Raw genomic sequence first — 24,005 nt, 5'->3', positions numbered from 1 at the left:
TTCCTTTGCATTAAGCATGTTTTTAGCATAACGGTAACATCTTTGTTCAGCAGGAGTCCTATTGTTGTTTTAAAAAAGTGTCATTAAAGAGTTGTCCAACTTTTGTTTCAGAAATGAAAATAGAAAAAAATGGCCCGAAATTTGTTTTTTGATTTGCATTTAAGAATTGGAAATAGAATGAACGGAAGGTACACGGACCGTATTCTATCTTTATTTGTCGTTATTTATACTTTCTGAATAAATTATGTGTAATGTTCATCATACAACTCATTGGTGCAAATTTTCAATCAATCAAGATAAAAAAATAATATCAAAATCAAATTACAGGATGTTATTTATGTAGTTTTCCCATTTTCCTCAACTGGTGCACTAGCATCATGTGGTTTATTTGTTTTTACATATGTAGCATCATCTACAAAGATACAAAGAATTGCTATTGCGACATCTAGTGGACACATTTAGATCAGCAGTTTCTTTCATTCAAAAATTTCGGCTCATTTTTATACTTAGCTAACTCATCCCGCGGGCCGGATAAAACCTGTTCCCGCGCGCCGTACGTTTGACACCCCTGGGCTTGAGGGTTCCATGTTTGATTCCCGCTCCTGCCATCCTAGTCACTGCTGCTGTGTCTTTGGGCAAGACACTTTACCCACCTGCTCCCAGTGCCACACATACTGGTTTACAGTTTTTTTTCCCATTTGCTTACACACAAATTTACTAACTGTGTGTCTTTTTTCAAAAGGATTTACACACTTTTCCAAAACCCACATTCGATTTTCTTAATTCCTAGATTATTTGAAAAATGACACACTTCGGTCAAAACATATGCCCAGTCATCAAAATAAAGCAAGCATTTGTAAAAATGCAGTTTTATTGTCATCTCACTCACACAGACTTCAAATGATAAGACACTATTGGAGTGAGTTATCCGGAACAGTGATAAATACAAAACATATTTGTAAAAAAAAAATAATTTACTATACGAAATCAGCTTTTTAGCATATGTGATGAATGATTACTGTAACTTGACAAAATATATTGGCAAATCCACAGCAATCGTCATTGTTTACTTTGAAGTGGGCCTATATGTAAGGACCTAAAGAGAAAGTAAACATATCCTGTAATCTTTTCACGAACTGCTCAACAATGATGCTGCAGACTTCAAATATTTATTTTTACCACAGTCAGGTAAAGTAACATATCACAGTAGTCTACAATGACATGCAGTACAAATTAAAATCTGAGACAAATAAAAAGGTTTGAAAAAAAATCTGGAGATAAAGATGTGTGTATCACAATCCTAGTGTGGGTGTAAAGTGTGAAAATGTGTGTATCACAATCATATCTGTGTGCAAGATGTGAGGTTGTATGTTTCCCAATCCTTATGTGTGTGCAAGATGGGAAGGTGTGTGTAAAGCATTGTGTGTAATATTTCGCAAAAACTCTATGCCTAGTCCAGTGCTTTTCAACCAACTAGTGTGCCGTGAGATGCAGTCTGGTGTGCCGTGGGAGATTATCTAATTTCACATATTTGGGTTAAAAACATTTTTTGCAAACCAGTAATTATGGTCTTAAAATGATGTGTTGTTGTTGAGTGTCGGTGCTGTCTAGAGCTCGGCAGAGTAACCGTGTAATACACTTCCATATCAGTAGGTGGCAGCTGGTAGCTAATTGCTTTGTAAATGCAGGTAAAAAGGTGTCTTATGCTTAAACCAAAAATAAACAAAAGGTGAGTGCCCTTAAGAAAAGGCATTGAAGCTTTGGGAAGGCTATGCAGAACGAAACTAAAACTGAACTGGCTACAAAGGAAACAAAAACAGAATGCTGGACGACAGCAAAAACTTACTGTAGAGCAAAGACGGCGTCCACAATGTACATGTGAAAATGACATGACAATCAACAATGTCCCCACAAAGAAGGATTAAAACAACTGAAATATTCTTGATTGCTAAAACAAAGTAGATGCGGGAAATATAAGACATGAAACTGCTACAGGAAAATACCAAAAAAAGAGAAAAAGCCACCAAAATAGGAGCGCAAGACAAGAACTAAAACACTACACACAGGAAAACAGCAAAAAAACTCAAAATAAGTCAGGGTGTGATGTGACAGGTCGTGACAGTACACCTACTTTGAGACAAGAGCTATATTGATGCATGCTTGGTTTTGCTTTAAAGTCATATCCATCAATGACTTTTAACTGTCAACTGAGTTTATCATTTCTGCTGGTGGTGTGCCTTCGGATTTTTTCAACGCAAAAAATGTGCCGTGGCTCAAAAAAAGGTTGAAAAACACTGGCCTAGTCTATGCCTAATATTAGGCACATCTGCACAGTGGTTTTGCTTACTCTGTGTAGACTTTGTTAACTGTGTGAACATTTGAAATTGTGTGTGTAAGCAATTGGAAAAAACTGTAAATGTAGCTTAAAAAAAAGATGTAGCTAATGGGCTTCACTAAATTAAAGCTCTTTGAGTCTCCAGAGAAAAGTGCTCTATAAATGTAATTCACTTCACAATTGACTTCACAGTAGAGCTACTTTGACGAAAATAAAGGTGGACTATTTGACCTATGTTAGTTCAGTTAGGTTTTGGTCATTTTCCATCTCCCCACGTTGATGTATGAGCTCCGAAGGTCACCACAGCGCCGAGAGTTTGGTTCCGTCTTTCAGGGGTTCTGTTTCCAGGCAAGAATAATATTGTGGTTTAGTCCATGCAGCTGCAGAGTTGACCTTTTGATGGCGAGCCAAGCCGTCTGCTTCACATGAAAGGTTGTGTGTGTTATTATGTCGGTCACTCTGCTTCCCCTCACACGAGTGGTCGTTATAGTTATATTCAGACATGCTGCCTACGTCACCCGGTGGCCTCTCTCCGTCGTAGGGGCTGTGTGACTGAGCGACTGCTGCTGAAGGACATGACAGGGTGAAGTGCAATGTTACCGGACATGTTATGTAACCAAATCAATGATCCATTGTCTGACCAGCTGGCTTTTGTCTGTGTCCACATCGATGGTGGTGTGGCTTGACTCGTAGATCAATAGATTGTGTGCAGAGGATCTAGTTTCCGACATTTATTGTCAGATCTGTGTGATGGATGAAGATATTCAGAGAAATACAAATAATATGCCAAAGAAATGACTTCAGTGCTTCACGGATACACGATCGTTCATTTTCTACAGCTTAGCCTTTTTGAGGCCATGGGTGCTCCTGGTTTAATCTTGACGCGACAATATTGATGTTCAACTCTGGTATGTAGGCATACCAAGCCAAAGAATGGAAAGATGGATTTTGACGAGAATCCAAAAAGAACGCATTGAAAGCCGAAGAGTGTTCAACCTTGCGGTAAAAATTGTGTTGTTGGGGAAACTATCAAAAACATGACGAGTTGTTTGGACTATCTCAACTGGGGGACACAGGTGCAAAAGAACTCCCTGTGGAATAAGGGACATAACACACCAGACACGGCTTCAGAAGACGAAAGATACCCAGGCAATATTCAAGATTCAAGATTCAAGATGCTTTATTATTGTCCATTCTTTAACATGTACAAGACACATGAGAACTGAAATTTCATTTTCGGCACAGTCCTACTAAGAGCAGACATACGTTACAGGGAGACAAGACGGGACCACCAACGGATCAGCCACTTACGGCACTCCTTAAAAAAGGTGGGAAAAAGGTGATATTGGGAAAGGGGGGAAAGAGTAAAAAAATATCAGTCTAAGGCTAGACCCTCGAGAGGGGGTCCAGACTGAATCCAAGGGAAAAAACCTCACATAGCATAGCACACATAAACATGTTACATATAATCACAACAACTCGCAACAGAAGAGGGGGGATTTGGGGCCCTGGAGGCCGGCCTGCTGCTATAAAGCGCTCCTAGCCATCCAGAACCCCAGGAATTAAGCAGTGGTGAAGGCGTTAGTTGAGGAAGGGGCGGGTGCGTGCATGTATGCTATCAAAAACATGATTAGTTGTTTGGACTATCTCAACTGTGGGACACAGGTGCAAAATAACTCCCTGTGGAATAAGGGACTATCAAAAACATGATTAGTTGTTTGGACTATCTCAACTGTGGGACACAGGTGCAAAAGAACTCCCTGTGGAATAAGGGACATAACACACCAGACACGGCTTCAGAAGACGAAAGATATCCTCAAAAACATGATTCGTTGTTTGGACTATCTCAACTGTGGACTACAGGTGCAAAAGAACTCCCTGTGGAATAAGGTACATAACACACCAGACACGGCTTCAGAAGACGAAAGATACCCTCAAAAACATGATTAGTTGTTTGGACTATCTCAACTGTGGGACACAGGTGCAAAAGAACTCACTGTGGAATAAGGGACATAACACACCAGACACGGCTTCAGAAGACGAAAGATACCCAGGCAATATTCAAGATTCAAGATGCTTTATTATTGTCCATTCTTTAACATGTACAAGACACATGAGAACTGAAATTTCATTTTCGGCACAGTCCCACTAAGAGCAGACATATGTTACAGGGAGACAAGACGGGACCGCCAACGGATCAGCTACTTACGGCGCTCCTTAAAAAAGGTGGGAAAAAGGTGATATTGGGAAAGGGGAGAAGAAAGAGTAAAAAAATATCAGTCTACGGCTGGACCCTCGAGAGGGGTTCCATACTGAATCCAAGGGAAAAAACCTCAAATAGCTTGGCACACATAGACATGTTACATATAATCACAACAACTCGCAACAGGGGGGGTTGTTGGGGGCCCTGTAGGCTGGCCTGCTGCTTTACAGGCCTACTGAAATGAATTTTTTTTATTTAAACGGGGATAGCAGATCCATTCTATGTGTCATACTTGATCATTTCGCGATATTGCCATATTTTTGCTGAAAGGATTTAGTAGAGAACAACAACGATAAAGTTCGCAACTTTTGGTCGCTGATAAAAAAAAGCCTTGCCTGTACCGGAAGTAGCGTGACGTCACAAGTTGAAAGTCTCCTCACATTTCCCCATTGTTTACACCAGCAGCGAGACCGAGAAAGCGACGATTACCCCATTAATTTGAGCCAGGATGAAAGATTTGTGTTTGAGGAACATTAGAGTGAAGTATTAGAGTGCAGTGCAGGACGCATCTTTTTTCGCTCTGACCGTAACTTAGGTACAAGGGCTCATTGGATTCCACACTCTCTCCTTTTTCTATTGTGGATCACGGATTTGTATTTTAAACCACCTCGGATACTATATCCTCTTGAAAATGAGAGTCGAGAACGCGAAATGGACATTCACAGTGACTTTTATCTCCACGACAATACATCGGTGAAGCACTTTAGCTACGGAGCTAACGTGATAGCATCGGGCTTAACTGCAGATAGAAACAAAAGAAATAAACCCCTGACTGGAAGGATAGACAGAAAATCAACAATACTATTAAACCATGGACCTGTAACTACACGGTTAATGCTTTCCAGCCTGGCGAAGCTTAACAATGCTGTTGCTAACGACGCCATTGAAGCTAACTTAGCTACGGACCTCGACAGAGCTATGATAAAAACATTAGCTCTCCACCTACGCCAACCCTCATCTGCTCATCAACACCGAAGCTCACCTGCGTTCCAGCGATCGACGGAGCGACGAAGGACTTCACCCGATCATCGATGCGGTCGGCGGCTAGCGTCGGATAGCGCGTCTGCTATCCAAGTCAAAGTCCTCCTGGTTGTGTTGCTGTAGCCAGACGCTAATACACCGATCGCATCTACAGCTTTCTTCTTTGCAGTCTCCATTGTTCATTAAACAAATTGCAAAAGATTCACCAACACAGATGTCCAGAATAGTGTGGAATTTTGCGATGAAAACTGAGCTTTTTGTATTGGATACAATGGCGTCCCAATACTTCCGTTTCAACCATCGACGTCACGCGCATACGTCATCATACCTAGACGTTTTCAACCGGAAGTTTCGCAGGAAATTTAAAATTGCACTTTATAAGTTAACCCGGCCGTATTGGCATGTGTTGCAATGTTAAGATTTCATCATTGATATATAAACTATCAGACTGCGTGGTCGGTAGTAGTGGGTTTCAGTAGGCCTATAAAGCGCTACAAGCCACCCAGAACCCCAGGAATTAAGCAGTGGTGAAGGCGTTGATTGAGGAAGGGGCGGGTGCGTGCATGTATGCCCAATTAACTTGGGTGTGATGTTGAAATGTTTTTGTGGACTGTGGCCGATCTCAAAGTTCGACACCAGGTGTTGTTGAGAAAAAGGGAGGTCAAAAGCGTCCATCGTTGAGGTGTCCGTTTATATTTACATCTAACACAATTTCTCAACTCATATGGAAACAGGGTTTGTAAATGATTTATATTGTATATTGTCTATATCGGCCAACCCTAGTTCCCTTTGTTTAGCTGAAGGAGGTGAGTTGGTTGCATCAGACTGCATGATGGATGTAACCTTCCTGTTGCAACAAGTCACACTCGGAGTTTGTGTTGTGAAAGAGAAATGTGATCTTGTGGTTTTCTGCTTCATATCAGAGCAACATGTGGTAGCAATGCAAAGACGGCTGCAGGCCGCAGAGGTCGTCTGTTTGTGATTAGCTTTCAGCGAGAGTCCGACATGTGCACACACTGTCGTCATTTCCTTCTCTTCCGCTTCATGCCTTCTTCTCTCTGGCCAGTTATCTGTCTTCATTAGGCCCTCTTTCTTCCCTGCACGTCCTTCCACCTCCCTGCTCGGTTCCAATCATCCAATAAGTTAGCGGTTATGAAGTTGAATGTTAGCCAAGTTCATTTCCTCAGTATGAGCTCATAGACAAACTTCATTGATAACAGGATGTCTGCTGTTTTTTTTTTTAATTAATTATTGCAGATAATCTTCAATATTTATTAGGGATGCAACGGTATTAAATCTCACGGTACCTTATTATCACGGTATTAAGGCCACGGTACGATATTTTTGTGGTGTATGGTCAAAAAATAAGCTTGGTAAAAATGCCATAGGGTGTAAAATGAAGTGTCAGGAATGTTTGGGATAAACACGCTTTCTGTAATTTAACACAAACTAGGGTTGTACGCTATACCAGTGTTAGTATAGTACCGCGATTCTAATGAATCATTTTCGGTACTATACCACCTCTGAAAAGTACCAGTCCGCCATGACCAATGTATGATCCTGTAACGACTTTGTATCGGATTGATACCCACATTTGTGGTATCATCCAAAACCAATGTAAAGTATCACACAACAGAAGAATAAGTGATTATTACATTTTAACAGAAGTGTAGATAGAACATGTTTAAAGAGAAAGTAAGCAGATATTAACAGTAAATGAACAAGTAGATTAATCATTCATTTTCTACCACTTGTCCTTAATAATGTTGACAAAATAATAGAATGATTAATGACACAATATGTTACTGCATATGTCAGCAGCTAAATTAGGAGCCTTTGTTTGTTTACTTACTACTAAAAGACAAGTTGTCTTGTATGTTCACTATTTTATTTAAGGACTAAATTGCAATAAGAAACATATGTTAAATGTACCCTAATATTTTGTTGTTAAAATAAAGCCAATAATGCAATTTTTGTGGTTTCCTTTATTTAGAAAAAGTACCGAAAAGTATCGAAATAATTTTGGTACCGGTACCAAAATATTGGTATCGGGACAACATGAAATGGTTTCATCATATCTTTTACTACAAACAAGTATTTCTTCGTGCAAATAATTGATGAAATGGTTTCATCATATCTTTTACTACAAACAAGTATTTCTTCGTGCAAATAATTGTTCAGGAACATCTACTGTTTCAAGCAGATATTTAAATGAATAACTTACAGTTGATGTATTTAAAGTAACAATGTAAACATTAGTGTAAAACAATAATGTACAGTTTAGTGTCTTTCAACTTCTACATTATGGGAAGCAGTGTCCTCGACAGTGGACATCCTTTATATCGCTCTGGAAAATGTTGTTCCTCGGTAAAGTAAACTAGCAATACAACTTTTAATATTGTAAATGTTTTACAAATCAAGAGACAAGCGCTACAAAAATGAATGAATGGATTGAGGATGTATCAAGTAGAGTTTTAGTTTACTCGTATTTCCTGTGTTGAATATTTTTTGGGGGTGATTTCCCGTCGTGTGGTGCGAGGAGATCAAAGTTGCGCGCTTCGCTTTGCAGAACGCAGACTTTCTTACCTGCGCCAAAGAGGTCATGTTTTGACCTGGGCTTGTCTGTCTGTCTGTTAGCAACATAACTCAACCACTTATGGACAGATGTAATGTCCAAAAAACAATTCCTTTTATCTACGACGAGTACGAACACACTTCACTTCCTGCGTACGACGTTCAACGCCCCAACGATTCTGCGCTGAGCAGAGGATTCTGGGAAGTGTAGTTTATTTGCAGACACGGCCAAGGCTAAAACGCCAGAAGAAAACTACACTCACCATGTTTTTGTTAGATACTGTCACACGTCACGTTATTATTGAGAAGACTTTAAAACCGAAATACCGCGACCCGACCTCGGATAAGCGGAAGAAGATGGATGGATGGATACCGCTATATTTATAATACTTTTACATCCCTAATATTGATCAACTTGATTATTTCATCCAGGCATATGCATCATAGGCATCAGAATGGTTATGTAAATGTCAGTGTTGGAGATTTGATTTTCCTTTTTTTAGGTAAAATGTATTTGGATTTGGTTACCACTATCACAACTCCCACTGTTGTGGGGGAGGAGGGTGGGGAATTTGTAAGGTCAGAGGTCACTGATGTTGGCTCTGATAGAGCAGGGTTTCTTAACCTTTTTGACTTCTGGGCCCAATTTTTCCACTACATAGTGGCCTATAATATTGACACTGATTTAGTCATCTTACTCTTGATTTTCGTCATATTCAATAATTGTATCTAACCTTCTGACTGTTTAACAGGATCAACCTTGTCAAATGACATGAAAGATAATTATCAAGGCTTAGGTGAGGTTGATTACAAAAAATTGTACTAACCAAATATACAGCAAAAGAAGGGATCTAATGGAAAAATCACATACATACAATTATGCAGTGCTAGAATAAATAAATGATCTCTAAATTGATAATAATATATAATTTTAAAAAATGGTTAAAGACAGACCTTTTTAATCAGGCGTTTTACTGATCATGTTAAACTCTTTTGTTTTTAATTTTTTATTATATTTTCCATTTTTATTGTGGTATTTTATAGTCTTATTTATTGCTATTTTTACCACTGTTATCCTCTCAATGTGATGTTTTTATTAATGTATTAATGGATTATTTATATTTAATTTTTTACATGTATTTTATAATATATTTTATACTATTATTTTGAGATGGCGTTCATTTTAGTTGTTCTCCAGTGTGGACGCCTCAAAGGTGGCGTTTTTTCTCATTCCTCAGTCTCATGCCATGTTTTGTTATTTTCAGTAGTGATGTGTTGTGTGTTTGTATGTGTGTGTTTTCATCTCTTCTTTCTTTTTTTCTTCTGTAAAGAAAGCACTTTGTGTTGCCACTTGCCTGTGCTTGAAAAGTGCTTTATAAAAAAATGTTTGATTGATTTATTGATTGAATAAATCATAATTATGATAATATATGTTTCCTAACTAAACTATCAATACAATTAAAGTGCAAATGAAAATACAGCTTCACCACTTTAGTCGTATTTTTTGGCGCTTAAGAATCTCTCTGTGACTTTAGCTCTCGACTTTTTCTGCTTGTTGATCGGACCAATCTAAGTCTAAGACTAGATCTGACCAATCTAAGTCTAAGACTCGATCAGGCCAATCTAAGTCTAAGACTAGATCTGGCCAATCTAAGTCTAAGACTCAATCTGGCCAATCTAAGACTAGATCTGAGCAGTCTAAGACTAGATCTGGCCAATCTAAATTTAAGACTCGATCAGGCCAATCTAAGTCTAAAACTCAATCTGGCCAATCTAAGTCTAAGACTAGTTCTGAGTAGTCTAAGACTAGATCCGGCCAGTCTAAGTCTAAGACTATATCTGACCAATCTAAGTCTAAGACTTGATCAGGCCAATCTAAGTCTAAGACTAGATCTGGCCAATCTAAGTCTAAGACTCGATCAGGCCAATCTAAGTCTAAGACTCAATCAGGCCAATCTAAGTCTAAGACTCAATCTGGCCAATCTAAGACTAGATCTGAGCAGTCTAAGGCTAGATCTGGCCAATCTAAGTCTAAGACTCGATCAGACCAATCTAAGTCTAAAACCCAATCTGGCCAATCTAAGTCTAAGACTCAATCTGGCCAATCTAAGACTAGATCTGAGCAGTCTAAGACTAGATCTGGCCAATCTAAGTCTAAGACTAGATCTGAGGAGTCTAAGACTAGATCCGGCCAATCTAAGTCTAAGACTAGATCTGACCAATCTAAGTCTAAGACTCGATCTGGCCAATCTAAGTCTAAGACTAGATCTGAGCAGTCTCAGACTAGATCCGGCCAATCTAAGTCTAAGACTCGATCAGGCCAATCTAAGTCTAAGATTAGATATGGCCAATCTAAGTCTAAGACTAGATCTGGCCAATCTAAGTCTAAGACTAGATCTGACCAATCTAAGTCTAAGACAAGATCCGGCCAATCTAAGTCTAAGACTCGATCCGGCCAATCTAAGTCTAAGACTCGATCAGGCCAATCTAAGTCTAAGATTAGATCTGGCCAATGTAAATCTAAGACTAGATCTGGCCAATCTAAGTCTAAGACCAGATCTGACTAATCTAAGACTAGATCTGAGCAGTCTAAGACTTGACCAGGCCAATCTATGTCTAAGACTCGATCTGGCCAATCTAAGTCTAGGATTAGATCAGAGCAGTCTAAGACTAGATCTGGCCAATCTAAGTCTAAGACTAACTACCAATGCGGTCTACACGAAACAAAGCTGAGAAACATATATATTTTCTTGCGGCCCTCAAGGGGGCGCTCGCAGGCCAACAATGGCCCTATGGTTAAGAAATAATTGTGATAGAGGGCTTGCTGGCTCACCATCTCTGCTCTAGTTCATCACAAATGTGTTTGTCAACATTAGGAAGCAAACAATTGTCCAAAATGAAAAGCTTTTTGGGGAAAAAGAAGGTTTCGGGAGAGCTAAGGGGTCCAGTGCAACCCCAACAATGTAGTCCTCCCTACGCAATGCTGCCAAACAAATTCTAACAACACTTTTTTTTTTATCTTTGCTTCCCTCAGGTGAAGGTGAACATCATCGGGAACGTCATCGAGCAGGGCTCAACCAACCTGACCATGGACTCTGCTGGGTTCAGCCCGCATGCTGCCATCTACTCCATGCGCCCAGACATCCGCTGTGTCATACACCTGCACACTCCTGCCACGGCTGCTGTAAGTTTGTGCTCACGCTCATTCACAACATGCAAGTTTCTTCCTCGGGCATCCAACACGATATCAAAGCAACACATTATGAAGGCAGTCAAGCATGATGTTGTGTCTCTGAAATCAGCAGAATGGATGTTCGCGAGTCTAGTTGTTTGAACATCCTTTTTCCATTTCCATTTTTATATCATTCACTCATTGTTAAAGGGGAACATTATCACAATTACAGAAGGGTTAAAACCATTAAAAATCAGTTCCCAGTGGCTTATTTTATTTTTCGAAGTTTTTTTTTAAATTTTACCCATCATGCAATATCCCTAAAAAAAGCTTCAAAGTGCCTGATTTTAACCATCGTTATATACACCCGTCCATTTTCCTGTGACGTCACACAGTGATGCCAATACAAACAAACATGGCAGATAGAACAGCAAGCTATAGCGACATTAGCTCGGATTCAGACTCGGATTTCAGCGGCTTAAGCGATTCAACAGAATACGCATGTATTGAAACGGATGGTTGTAGTGTGGAGGCAGGTAGCGAAAACAAAATTGAAGAAGAAACTGAAGCTATTGAGCCATATCGGTTTGAACCGTATGCAAGCGAAACCGACGAAAACGACACGACAGCCAGCGACACGGGAGAAAGCGAGGACGAATTCGGCGATCGCCTTCTAACCAACGATTGGTATGTGTTTGATTGGCATTGAAGGAAACTAGCAACTATGAACTAGGGTTACAGTATATGAAATACATTTGGCAACAACATGCACTTTGAGAGTGCAGACAGCCCATTTCAGGCGCGCTAAGAACATATATTTTTCCACGATTTCAGCACTCAGGTTAACCATACCTAAATAGACACAAAATACTGCATTACACAAGACTACCCGAATGTACTCGAATGATTGAAAAAAATAAATGTTTTTAAGCTAAATTTTGGTAAACACAGTTTATGTATAATAATTTACGTAAAACCGCGAGTAATGAATAAAGTTTTCATCAATTAATATATTCTGTAGACATACCCTCATCCGCTCTCTTTTCCTGAAAGCTGATCTGTCCAGTTTTGGAGTTGATGTCAGCATCTGCTTTGAGTGTCGCAGGATATCCACACATTCTTGCCATCTCTGTTGTAGCATAGCTTTCGTCGGTAAAGTGTGCGGAACAAACGACTGACCATTTCGTCGGCTTTCCCCACAGCCTCGTATTTTGAACAAATTTCGTCCAATTTCTTGCCACTTTCGCATCTTTGGGCCACTGGTGCAACTTGAATCCGTCCCTGTTCGTGTTGTTACACCCTCCGACAACACACCGACGAAAGTGAGAAAATGGCGGATTGCTTCCCGATGTGACGTCACAACGTGACGTCATCGCTCCGAGAGCGAATAATAGAAAGTCGTTTAATTCGCCAAAATTCACCCATTTAGAGTTCGGAAATCGGTTAAAAAAATATATGGTCTTTTTGATAATGTTCCCCTTTAAATAGAAACAATTGACACAACATAAATCATGAATGAATGAAATCATGAATTGTCAATTCCATAAACTAACACTCTTGATTGAAATGCATCTTTCTGTTGTGACAGTTCTAAATTTAGAATATTTTTGTTTTAAATCTCTGTTCCTTTTTAAGTTTTCAATTACATTCTCTTTTTACAAATGTATTTAGAATGTTTTTTGGTAGAATGTGCCTGCGTGCTTTCTTTAAGTCAGCGGTCGGCAACCCAAAATGTTGAAAGAGCCATATTGGACCAAAAATACAAAAAAAAATCTGTCTGGAGCCGCAAAAAAATAAAAGTGTTTTAATGAAGGCAACACATGATGTAAGTATTATATAGCTAATATAGTAGCTATATTAGCCTACTATCAAAATGACTTTAAAAGCCTTATATAGGTGTTATAATGAAGGCAACACATGATGTAAGTGTCTATATTAGCTATATTAGCCTACTATCAAAATGACTTTAAAAGCCGACAAAAACATAAACATTTATTAATGAGACAAAATTGTCCAATCTGACTGTTAGTAAAAGTCCAACAATCAGAGTTAAACAACACAATATTGACATATACAACTAATCACATTTTGAACAATGATGTGCGGTGCCGGCTTCAATAACAAAAAAAACAGACATGGAGAAAAAACTTGACTCGTTTCACTTCTTAAACACACTAACACACTAAAGTAAAAAAATAAATAATAATAATAAAATACCTCATAGGTAAGTCACATTTATGAGGTAAAAAATTAAATAGGAGATAAAAAGTTGAAATTATGAGATAGGAAAGTGGAAATTATGAGATAAAAAGTAATCATTATATGAGAAAGGACATACCGGGTACTTGTGAGATAAAAAGTCATCATTATATGAGAAAGGACATACCGGTACATATGGGACTAAAGTTATGACTGTAACGGCATGGGGCGGCATGGCGTAGTGGGTAGAGCAACCGCGCCAGAAACCTTAGGGTTGCAGGTTCGCTCCCCGCCTCTTACCATCCAAAAAAAATCGCTGCTGTTGTGTCCTTGGGCGGGACACTTCACCCTTTGTTACCCCGGTGCCACTCACACCGGTGAATTGAATGATGAATGATAGGTGGTCGTCGGAGGGGCCGTTGGCACAAATTGCAGCCACGCTTCCGTCAGTCTACCCCAGGGCAGCTGTGGCTATGAAAGTAGCTTACCACCACCAGGTGTGAATGAATGATGAGTTCTACATGTAAAGCGACTTTGGGTACTTAGAAAAGCGCTATATAAATCCCAGGTATTATTATTATTATTAAGATAGAAGTCGAAATTATGAAAAGAAAGTTGATTATATGGAATAAAAAGGCAAAATTGTGAGATAAAAAGTCATAATTATGATATAAAAAGCCATAATTATGAGATAAATGTAATAATTATGAGTTTAAAAAAAAACAAATCGTAATTATGAGATAAAAAAATTTAAATATGAAATAAAAAGTCATAATTATGAGATAAGAAAGTTGAAATTGTTAAATAAAAAGTCATAATGATGAGATAAAAAGTCAAAATAATAAAAATAAAGGTCAAAATTATGAGATACAAATATACTTCCATCCATCCATCCATTTTCTACCGCTTATTCCCTTCGGGGTCGCGGGGGCGCTGGAGCCTATCTCAGCTACAATCGGGCAGAAGGCGGGGTACACCCTGGACAAGTCGCCACCTCATCGCAGGGCCAACACAGATAGACAGACAACATTCACACTCACATTCAGACACTAGGGCCAATTTAGTGTTGCCAATCAACCTATCCCCAGGTGCATGTCTTCGCAATAATGAGATACAAATATACTTATGTCGCAATAATGAGATAAAAAGTCATAATTATGAAATGCAAAGTTGAAATTGTTAGATAAAAAGTCATAATCATGAGGTAAGAAAGTTGGAATTATTAGATAAAAAGTCATAATTATGAGATAAAAATATTTAACATTTTTAAATATTAAATAAAAAGTCATAATTATGAGATAAGAAAGTTGAAATTGTTAAATAAAAAGTCATAATTATGAGATAAAAAGTCAAAATAATAAAAACAAAGGTCAAAATTATGAGATACAAATTTTCTTCCATCCATCCATTTTCTAGCGCTTATTCCCTTCGGGGTCGCGGGGGGCGCTGGAGCCTATCTCAGCTACAATCGGGCGGAAGGCGGAGTACACCCTGGACAAGTCGCCACTTCATCGCAGGGCCAACACAGATAGACAGACAACATTCACACTCACATTCACACACTAGGGCCAATTTAGTGTTGCCAATCAACCTATCCCCAGGTGCATGTCTTCGCAATAATGAGATACAAATATACGTATGTCGCAATAATGAGATAAAAAGTCATAATTATGAAATGCAAAGTTGAAATTGTTAGATAAAAAGTCATAATCATGAGGTAAGAAAGTTGGAATTATTAGATAAAAAGTCATAATTATGAGATAAAAAGTGCTAATTATAAGTGTAAAGGTCAAAATTGTGATATAAAAATACACTTTTGTCGCAATTATGAGATAAAAAGTCATAATTATGAAACAAAAAGTCGAAATTATGAGATTTTACACAACAGTCCTAGTTGTGACTTTTTATCTAATATTTTTGACTTTTTATCTCATAATTATTACTTTCTTATCTCATAATTTCTACTGTCTTATCTCATAGTTCTAACTTTTTATTACATAATTATGACTTATTATCTCATAATTTCGACTCTCTTATCTCATTATTATGACTTAACATTGGGGTATTTATAAAAAAAAATTTTAGTGGCCGAAACTGGCTTCCATAAAGTGCTGCACTGGAGCGACATCTATTCACCTCAATTCTACATCGACTGGTTTATCAGGCGGGGGAGATATTAACAATTAAAAAAACACTAAATGACCTTTTGTCGAGGAAAGATGTGGATTCAGAGCCCCCAGTTCAGGCGTATGCACACCATTTAGAATAGGACAATTTTGTGTTTACCTTCATTTTTATTCTAGTTTTATGTATGTTTTTATGTATTTTTTAAATCTTATTTATTATACTTGATATTTTATTGTGTGTTGTTCAAATGTTCCTGTGTGGAAAGATGGCATGGAAGTTATCTGTAGGCTACATGGATGGGAAACTCCAAATAGTGTTGTCACTGTCAGAGCATGGGGATATGGCGCCACCTGCTGGAGTGTGACATGAATTAATGTGGGATGTGTACATTTGAACTATTGTGATCCATAGTTTGTGATACATAGTTTACACAGTAAAAAAAAAAAAAAGTTTCTTTTTTAAAATGAGTAAACTGAGAAAAAAAAAAAGATCGGTAAAAATATAAGATAAAAAGACTAGAAATAAGGAAAATAAATTCTAAAAACTAGTCCCCCTGCTTGGCACTCAGCATCAAGGAATGGAATTGGGGGTTAAATCACCAAAAATGATTCCCGGGCGCGGCTACCGCTGCTTCTCACTGCTCCCCTCACCTCCCAGGGTGATGGGTCAAATGCAGAGAATCATTTAGTGTGTGTGACAATCATTGGTACAAAAAAAGAAAGAAATTAACTAGATGCAAGGACAGATAATTTTACTTGATAAGAGATCTGGAAATAAGATTTTTACATCTAGAAATTAGCATTACTTTTAAGAGAGAAATAAGTATTTTATTGTGAAAACAAGCATTATTCCACTTGCAATTTTTAAATGAAGCATCCTCAAGATGTTGCAGAATCCTAAAACAAGTTTTTCTATGAGGGGGAACACCAACACATCTTTTTTTAATTTTATTTTTAATTTTTAATTAAATTATAAAATTAAGATAAGTCAATTACAAAAAATAAGTAAAAAGCTCTTGAATCGAGGGACATTTCTAGAAATAAGATTTTATATCTTGGCATCTATGCATCCATCCATTTCCTACCGCTTGTCCCTTTTGGGGTGGCGGGGGGTGCTGGAGCCTATCATGTGTCAAGTAATTAGTACTGTACATTTGACAAGGAGACAATCTTTTCTTTTGAACGTCTCTTCAGGACCCAGCTTCCTACAAAGAGCCAATAATCCCAATGTCCGGCATCGTCACTCTGAGTTATCTGCTGTCTGCGTGACCATATAAGTGGTCCAGTTTTGACCGGGATTCTTTTTTTTTTTCGAGGGGGGGGGGCACGCTCTGCTGAGCAGCATTGTCATCATGTTCTATTAAGCCTCATTTCTGCAGTGCATTCATGCAGTCAGAATGTGTGAAATATCAGCTGGGGTAAAGGAAGCTGTGATGTACAGTAAAGCATGCAAAGGGTTTTTCACCAACTTTTCCACCACAGAAGGTCCTAGGGCCCACTCAAATATTAACTTCGAGTTAGTCATCTTACTCTTGCTCTTAATCGTATTATATCTAACCTACTTACAGTTTACAACCTTGTCAAATGAATTAATGAATCAAATCTGCATACTAACCAAATATACTGCATAAGAAGGGACTCATAAATACATGTACATACACTTTGGTTGTGCTAAAACAAAAAAACACAATTGATATTTAATTTGTTTCTTAACTAAACTGTCAATAAAAGTAAAATGCAAGTGAAAATACAGCGTCACCACTTTTGTCATAATTTTTGCGCTTAAGAAAGTGCCAGACTTCTTTGTTTGGAATTTCCATTACTGTTACTAGTGGTGGAAAAGTGTATTACAACTGGGTACCACTGCGACCCATACAGCTGAGAAAGAGATATTAATTGGCATTGGAAATTATGCAACTTCACCTAATTGGACAAAAAAATATTTTTTGCAAATCAATAATTAGAATCTGCAAATAATGTGCCGTTCCTTTATTGTCTGTGCTGTGTAGAGCTCGGCAGGGTAACCATGGTAAGTAGGTGGCAGCAGGTAGTTAATTGCTTTCTAAAAGTCGCAATGTGTCGGGTGAGATGAGGACGGTTTGTCGTGAACCCAATATGCAAAAGGTAAAAAGGTATGTAACGCTTAAACCAAAAATTAACAAAAGGGAAAGGAAAAGGCATTGAAGCATAGGGATGGCTATGCAAAACAAAAGTAAAACTGAACTGGCTACAAGGTAAACAGAAACAGAATGCTGGACGATAGCAAAAACTTGCAGTGTGTGGAGCAGAGACGGCGTCCACAAAGTATATCCCGTACATGACTTGGCAATCAACAATGACCCCACAAAGAAAGATAGCAACAACTTAAGTAGTCTTGCTTGCTAACACAAAACAGGTGCGGGGAATCATGCTCAAAGGAAGACATGAAACTGCTACAGGAAAACCTCAACAAAACAGGAAGGGCCACCAAAATAACAGCACAAGACAGGAACTAAAGCACTACACACAAGAAAATACCAACATACTCAAAATAAGGCACGACGACCTGGTGGAGTTTAATTTTTTAACGTTTTCCACTGGTGGTGTGCCTCCGGATTTTTTTTAAAGGGGAACATTATCACAATTTCAGAATGGTTAAAACCATTAAAAATCTGTTCCCAGTGGCTTATTATATTTTTCGAAGTTTTTTTCAAAATTTTACCCATCATGCAATATCCCTAAAAAAAGCTTCAAAGTGCCTGATTTTAACCATCGTTATAAACACCCGTCCATTTTCCTGTGACGTCACTTAGTGAAGCCAACACAAACAAACATGGCGGAAAGAACAGCAAGCTATAACGACATTAGCTCGGATTCAGACTCGGATTTCAGCGGCTTAAGCGATTCAACAGATTACGAATGCATTGAAACGGATAGTTGTAGTGTGGAGGCAGGTAGCGAAAACGAAATTGAAGAAGAAACTGAAGCTATTGAGCCGTATCGGTTTGAACCGTATGCAAGCGAAAACGACACGACAGCCAGCGACACGGGAGAAAGCGAGGACGAATTCGGCGATCGCCTTCTAACCAACGATTGGTATGTGTTTGTTTGGCATTAAAGGAAACTAACAACTATGAACTAGGTTTACAGCATATGAAATACATTTGGCAACAACATGCACTTTGAGAGTGCAGACAGCCCAATTTTCATCAATTAATATATTCTGTAGACATACCCTCATCCGCTTGGAGTTGATGTCAGCAGGCCAGGGAAGCTAGGGTCGATATTCTTCTCTTGATCATCTTCGGTGGCATAAGGGACGGTGTGAGCCAAGACATCCAGGGGGGGTTTAGCTCGCTCGTCTGCGGGAACAAACTGCCGCCATTGCTTGCCGTGCTACCGAGGCCCTTTGTCCCTGAATTGCTCACACACTCCGGCAGATTCAATGGGGGTCTGGCGGCAGATTTCTTTGACTTTATCGTTGGAAATGCATCTGCTTTGAGTGTCGCAGGATATCCACACATTCTTGCCATCTCTGTCGTAGCATAGCTTTCGTCGGTAAAGTGTGCGGAACAAACGTCCAATTTCTTGCCACTTTCGCATCTTTGGGCCACTGGTGCAACTTGAATCCGTCCCTGTTCGTGTTGTTACACCCTCCGACAACACACCGACGAGGCATGATGTCTCCAAGGTACGGAAAACAGTCGAAAAAACGGAAAATAACAGAGCTGATTTGACTCGGTGTTTGAGAAAATGGCGGATTGCTTCCCGATGTGACGTCACGAATATTAGAAAGGCGTTTAATTCGCCAAAATTCACCCATTTAGAGTTTCGGTTAAAAAAAAAAAGGTCTTTTTTCTGCAACATCAAGGTATATATTGACGCTTACATAGGTCTGGTGATAATGTTCCCCTTTAATGAAAAAATTGTGCCTTGCCTCAAAAAAGGTTGAAAAACACTTCTCTACGGAGCGCTCGCGGGCTAACAATGGTAAAGAAACACTGCCGTTACGCTGATGATCCACAGCTGTACTTTGTCTCCTGATGACAGAGGACCAATAGATGGCCTTTTTAACTGCATTGTAGACAACAAGTAATGGATGGCAGTGAATTTCCTACATCTCAACCGGGACAAAACAGAGGTTTTAGTAATTGGCCCTGAAGACCAGAGGGAGTAACTTTAAAATATAAAATAAAAAAATATGGGCGTGATTTTTGACTCCGAGACGACTTTTATCCAACATATTAAAAATATTACAAAAATAGTTTTTTTATCTTCTTAAGATAAAAGCAGAGTCTTTTTTTTGTTTGTTTTTGTTTTGAAAATGTAATTTTGTTTATAGATTATATGCAATCTGTTGTGTTCCAAAATGTTCTGTTTTTTTCTTTTTCTCAGTGTACATGAATGAAGGTGTGTGTTGCTGGACCTGACTTGGACATTATCTGGACTGGACCTGGTTTAAAAAAAAAAAAAACCTTTAAACGAAGCTAATTTCATTTACAACCAGGTCTGGTGAAGATAAGGTCCTTTCTTTCCTTTTTTTTAATTTTATTTTTTTTATAGATAAGATAAATAAATATTTTCTTGGATAAAGAGGAAAGTAAAACAATATAAAAATAATTACATAAGGGAGAAAAAAGGAAAAAAAATAGTAATTAAACGAAAATGTTAGTGGACCAGCAGCACAAACAATCAAGTGTGCTTCAGGGACTGTGTTGTGTCCCTTGCAGAAGTGTTGTCCATGTTGTGGGAACCAGAATATTGATAGCAGAAAGAAACAACCCCTTTTGTGTGAGTGGGTGTGTATGAGTGTGAATGGGGGAGGGAGTTTTTTTTTTTGGGTTGATGCACTAGTTGAAAGTGTATCGTGTGTTTTTTTCTATGTTGATTTAATAAAAAAAATTTAAAAAAAAAAAAAAAAAAAGCAGAGTCTGCTTGTTTCTCTTTCTGGCCAACAAGGAGGTGACAATGCAGGCTTTTATTTCCTGTTGTGTAACGCCCTGCTCTCTGGCCTCCCCAAAAAGAATATCAGAAATCTACAATTATCACAAAACTCAGCTGCACGCGGTCTGACGAGGACCAGAGGCCGGGCGCACGTTACACCAGTTTTAAAGTCGCCGCAATGGCTCCTCGTCCGCTTCTAGGTCGATTTTAAAGTTCTATTATTATTATTTTTCAAATGTCTTAATGGCCTTAGGCATTCTTATCTATCTGACCTGTGTTTACCGTGTCAACCCTCGCGGAACCTGAGTTCTGGAACAGGCCTTTTAGCTTTACCGAATACCAAAACAAAGACCCACGGTGAGGCGGCATTTAGCCACTAAGGCCCCCACCTGTGGAACGGCTTGCAGGGAGCCTCAGGACTGCAGAGAGCATTGAAATTAAAAAAAAAAAAAAATAGAAAAAAAAGGCTAAAGACACACCTGTGTGTGTGTGTATATGTGTGTGGGTTTGGGTGTGTTCTTCTCTTCTATTTTTTTTTGTACAGCACTCTGTGTGTTATATAAATTAAGTTTGATTGGATTTGATTTGTCCCTCCTGCTTCTAGGTGTCATCTATGAAGTGCGGCATCCTACCCATTTCGCAGGAGTCGCTCATTCTGGGGGACATCGCCTACTACAACTACCAGGGCAGCCTGGACGAGCCAGAGGAGCGCAAAGAGCTCCAAAAGGCCCTGGGGCCCACAGCCAAGGTTAGAGAAGCACGCCCAGGAAATTACATATACGAAAGAATTTTGGAACCTGGAGCCGCTTGAAACATGCAATGGGTGTGTGTTAATACCTAAACATTGCTGATGAAAGGTCACAATTAGGGTGTGTCCAAATAGCATTCCTTTCAGCTCAGCTCTGACGCAGGGCACTTATTTGAGCTGACCTAAATGTATCATATACTCTGTCAATTAGCCCAACCCAGTGCTGACACGCTTAATTAAAACTGTCTTAGTGATTGGTAAATTGTTCATGAACTTGAGTTCAACTAATGCACGGTTCTTTGATATTTCATTTTCAAATGTGCTTGCTTTTGTGTTTCGGTAAAGGTTCTGGTACTGAGGAATCACGGCCTGGTAGCTCTGGGGGAGACCATGGAAGAGGCCTTTCACTACATCTACAATGCACAATTTGCCTGCGAAATCCAGGTACAGTATACTCACACGCACAAATACACACAGGAAAGCGCCCCTATAAATTAGAGAATCCCTGAAAGGAAGCAATGCAGACCTCCACAAACCTCGCCATGCAGATGAAATATACAGTATAAATCTCACACTTTGCGATGTCATCGTTCATACTAATAAACATTGGTACCTTGGTTTTCGTTAGTAAGCTGCTCCAAAGGGTTTTACAAAGGCTGAAGCCGTTTTTCCCCAATAAAACATATTAAAAATCCAATTAATCTGTTGCAGACACCCAAAAATCTGAACAGAAAACACTTTGATAAGACTTTATAATAAGTACACAGGATTACACTGCAAAAACTGAAATCTAAGTAAGATTAAATATCTCATAAGGGTGATATTTGCTTATTTTCTGTCTGATAAGATAATTCTTCTCACTAAGCAGATTTTATGTTAGAGTGTTTTACTTGTTTTAAGGGTTTTGGTCCTAAATTATGTCAGTAAAATATTACAGCTTGTAGCTGAGATTTTATGACCTATATTGAGTAAAACATGCTTGTAACTAGATTATCAACTGTTGCAAAGCTGTGTCATCAACATTCACAAGTATAAAACTACTTTTTAAAAGTAATAATTTCTTACTTCAAGCATGAAAAAGAAATCATGATGCCGAGCGCATATAATTATGTCAAGATAATGGCACTACCATTTACTTAATTTAAGAATATTTTTCGACATATTGAGCAAAACGGTCTAATTTTTTTTCTACCAAGAAAAGTGCACTTGTTATTAATGAGAATATACTTATTTTAAGGTATTTTTGGGTTCATTGAGGTTAGCTAATTTTACTTGTTTTGGAAAGTCTTGACAAGCCGAATTTTCTTGTTCTATTGGCAGATAATTTTGCTCAGTTCAAATAAAATACCCCTAATTTTTGTATTTTTTTAAATTGTTTTTGAACACTGACTTTTTGCAGTGTAGGCTTTAGTAAATGCTGAATTCGTAATTTATCAAATATATATCCAACGTGAATACTCATTGGTATAGTTTATAAACGCAGTTATGAATATAACCATGAGTACATGTTAGAATATTGTAAGTGTAAGTACATGTAATATTGTCTTGTATTTACATACACATTCTAAATGACGTAACAAACCATCATTTTGCTTAATTTAATCAAAAATGCTTAACCTGGGCCAAAAAAACAGAATTTACTTAAAAAATACTAATCAGCAATTGAGTGATGCTACTAACTTTTGAATGTACAGCGATGATCAGCGGGGAGAAAGGGAAAGAGAAAGCCACAAGGACGCCACCTCATTATTTGGACTTTTTGATTTTTGATGAACCACAGGCCGAATACAATAATGTACTTCAATATACAAACGTTTCTGTAAATTCGTAAAGTCAGGTTCTTTCTTGAATTCAATAGTGTTTCTCACTTTTTTTTTTTTTTTTCTTTTTTTTTTTTATAATCAAAGTGCTTTCTTTGGTCCGATGGTGGCTTAATTTGCAGCTCTACTCAAAAAAAAAAAGCACAAAGACTGTTTTACTAACAGTCAGAGTTACGCAGTGTGCTTGAACGCCTCATCAGGTGAACAGAGAGCATGGACACTGCAGGGAGCACAGTGCTTGGTTGACTCAAAAAAAGGAGACAGACACTAATTACGAGATAAAACGTTGAAACAATTAACACTATTTCCACATTCACCCATTCACACACACACACATTCACACACTGATGGCGGGAGCTGCCATGCACGGCGCTAACCAGGCCCATCAGGAGCAAGGGTGAAGTGTCTTGCTCAAGGACACAACGGACGTGACTAGGATGGTAGAAGGTGGGGATTGAACCAGTAACCCTCAGATTGCTGGCACGGCCACTCTCCCAACTTCGCCACGCCGTCCCCATAATGACATAAAAAGTCGGAATTATGAGATGAAACGTCGAAATAATGAGATAAAAAGTCATAATTATAAATAAAAAGTCAAAATTGTAAGATAAAAAAATCTAAATTATAATATAAAAAGTCAACATTATGAGAGTTAAAGTCAAAGTTGCTTTTTAACTAAGAGATTTGCTTTTTTATCCCGTAATTATGACTTTCTTATTCTCATAATAAAAACATTTTACCTTAAAGTTATAGCTTTTTACCTCATAATTTAGATTTTTCATATCATTGTTAATTTTTAATCTCATGATTTCGATTTTTTTATCTCACAATTTCGACTTTTTTTTTTTTTTAAATCTCATGATT

General features: G+C 38.3%; 1 protein-coding gene across 3 annotated transcripts in view; it reads left to right on the top strand.

Moving 5' to 3' along the window:
• add3a (adducin 3 (gamma) a) overlaps nucleotides 1–24,005 on the top strand; it is a 357,656-nt gene that overhangs the window by 287,384 nt on the left and 46,267 nt on the right. For all 3 annotated transcript variants that reach the window (XM_061922748.2, XM_061922749.2, XM_061922752.2), the window contains 3 exons: nucleotides 11,188–11,337; nucleotides 21,178–21,321; nucleotides 21,667–21,765. In XM_061922748.2, the coding sequence (XP_061778732.2) occupies nucleotides 11,188–11,337; nucleotides 21,178–21,321; nucleotides 21,667–21,765 (393 nt within the window). The remainder of the gene's footprint in view (nucleotides 1–11,187; nucleotides 11,338–21,177; nucleotides 21,322–21,666; nucleotides 21,766–24,005) is intronic.

Source organism: Nerophis lumbriciformis, linkage group LG27, assembly GCF_033978685.3.
Source record: "Nerophis lumbriciformis linkage group LG27, RoL_Nlum_v2.1, whole genome shotgun sequence".
Classification (NCBI taxonomy): Eukaryota; Metazoa; Chordata; class Actinopteri; order Syngnathiformes; family Syngnathidae; genus Nerophis; species Nerophis lumbriciformis.
Note: the sequence above shows the minus strand (reverse complement) of the source record. Positions and strands in the feature narration are given on the sequence as shown.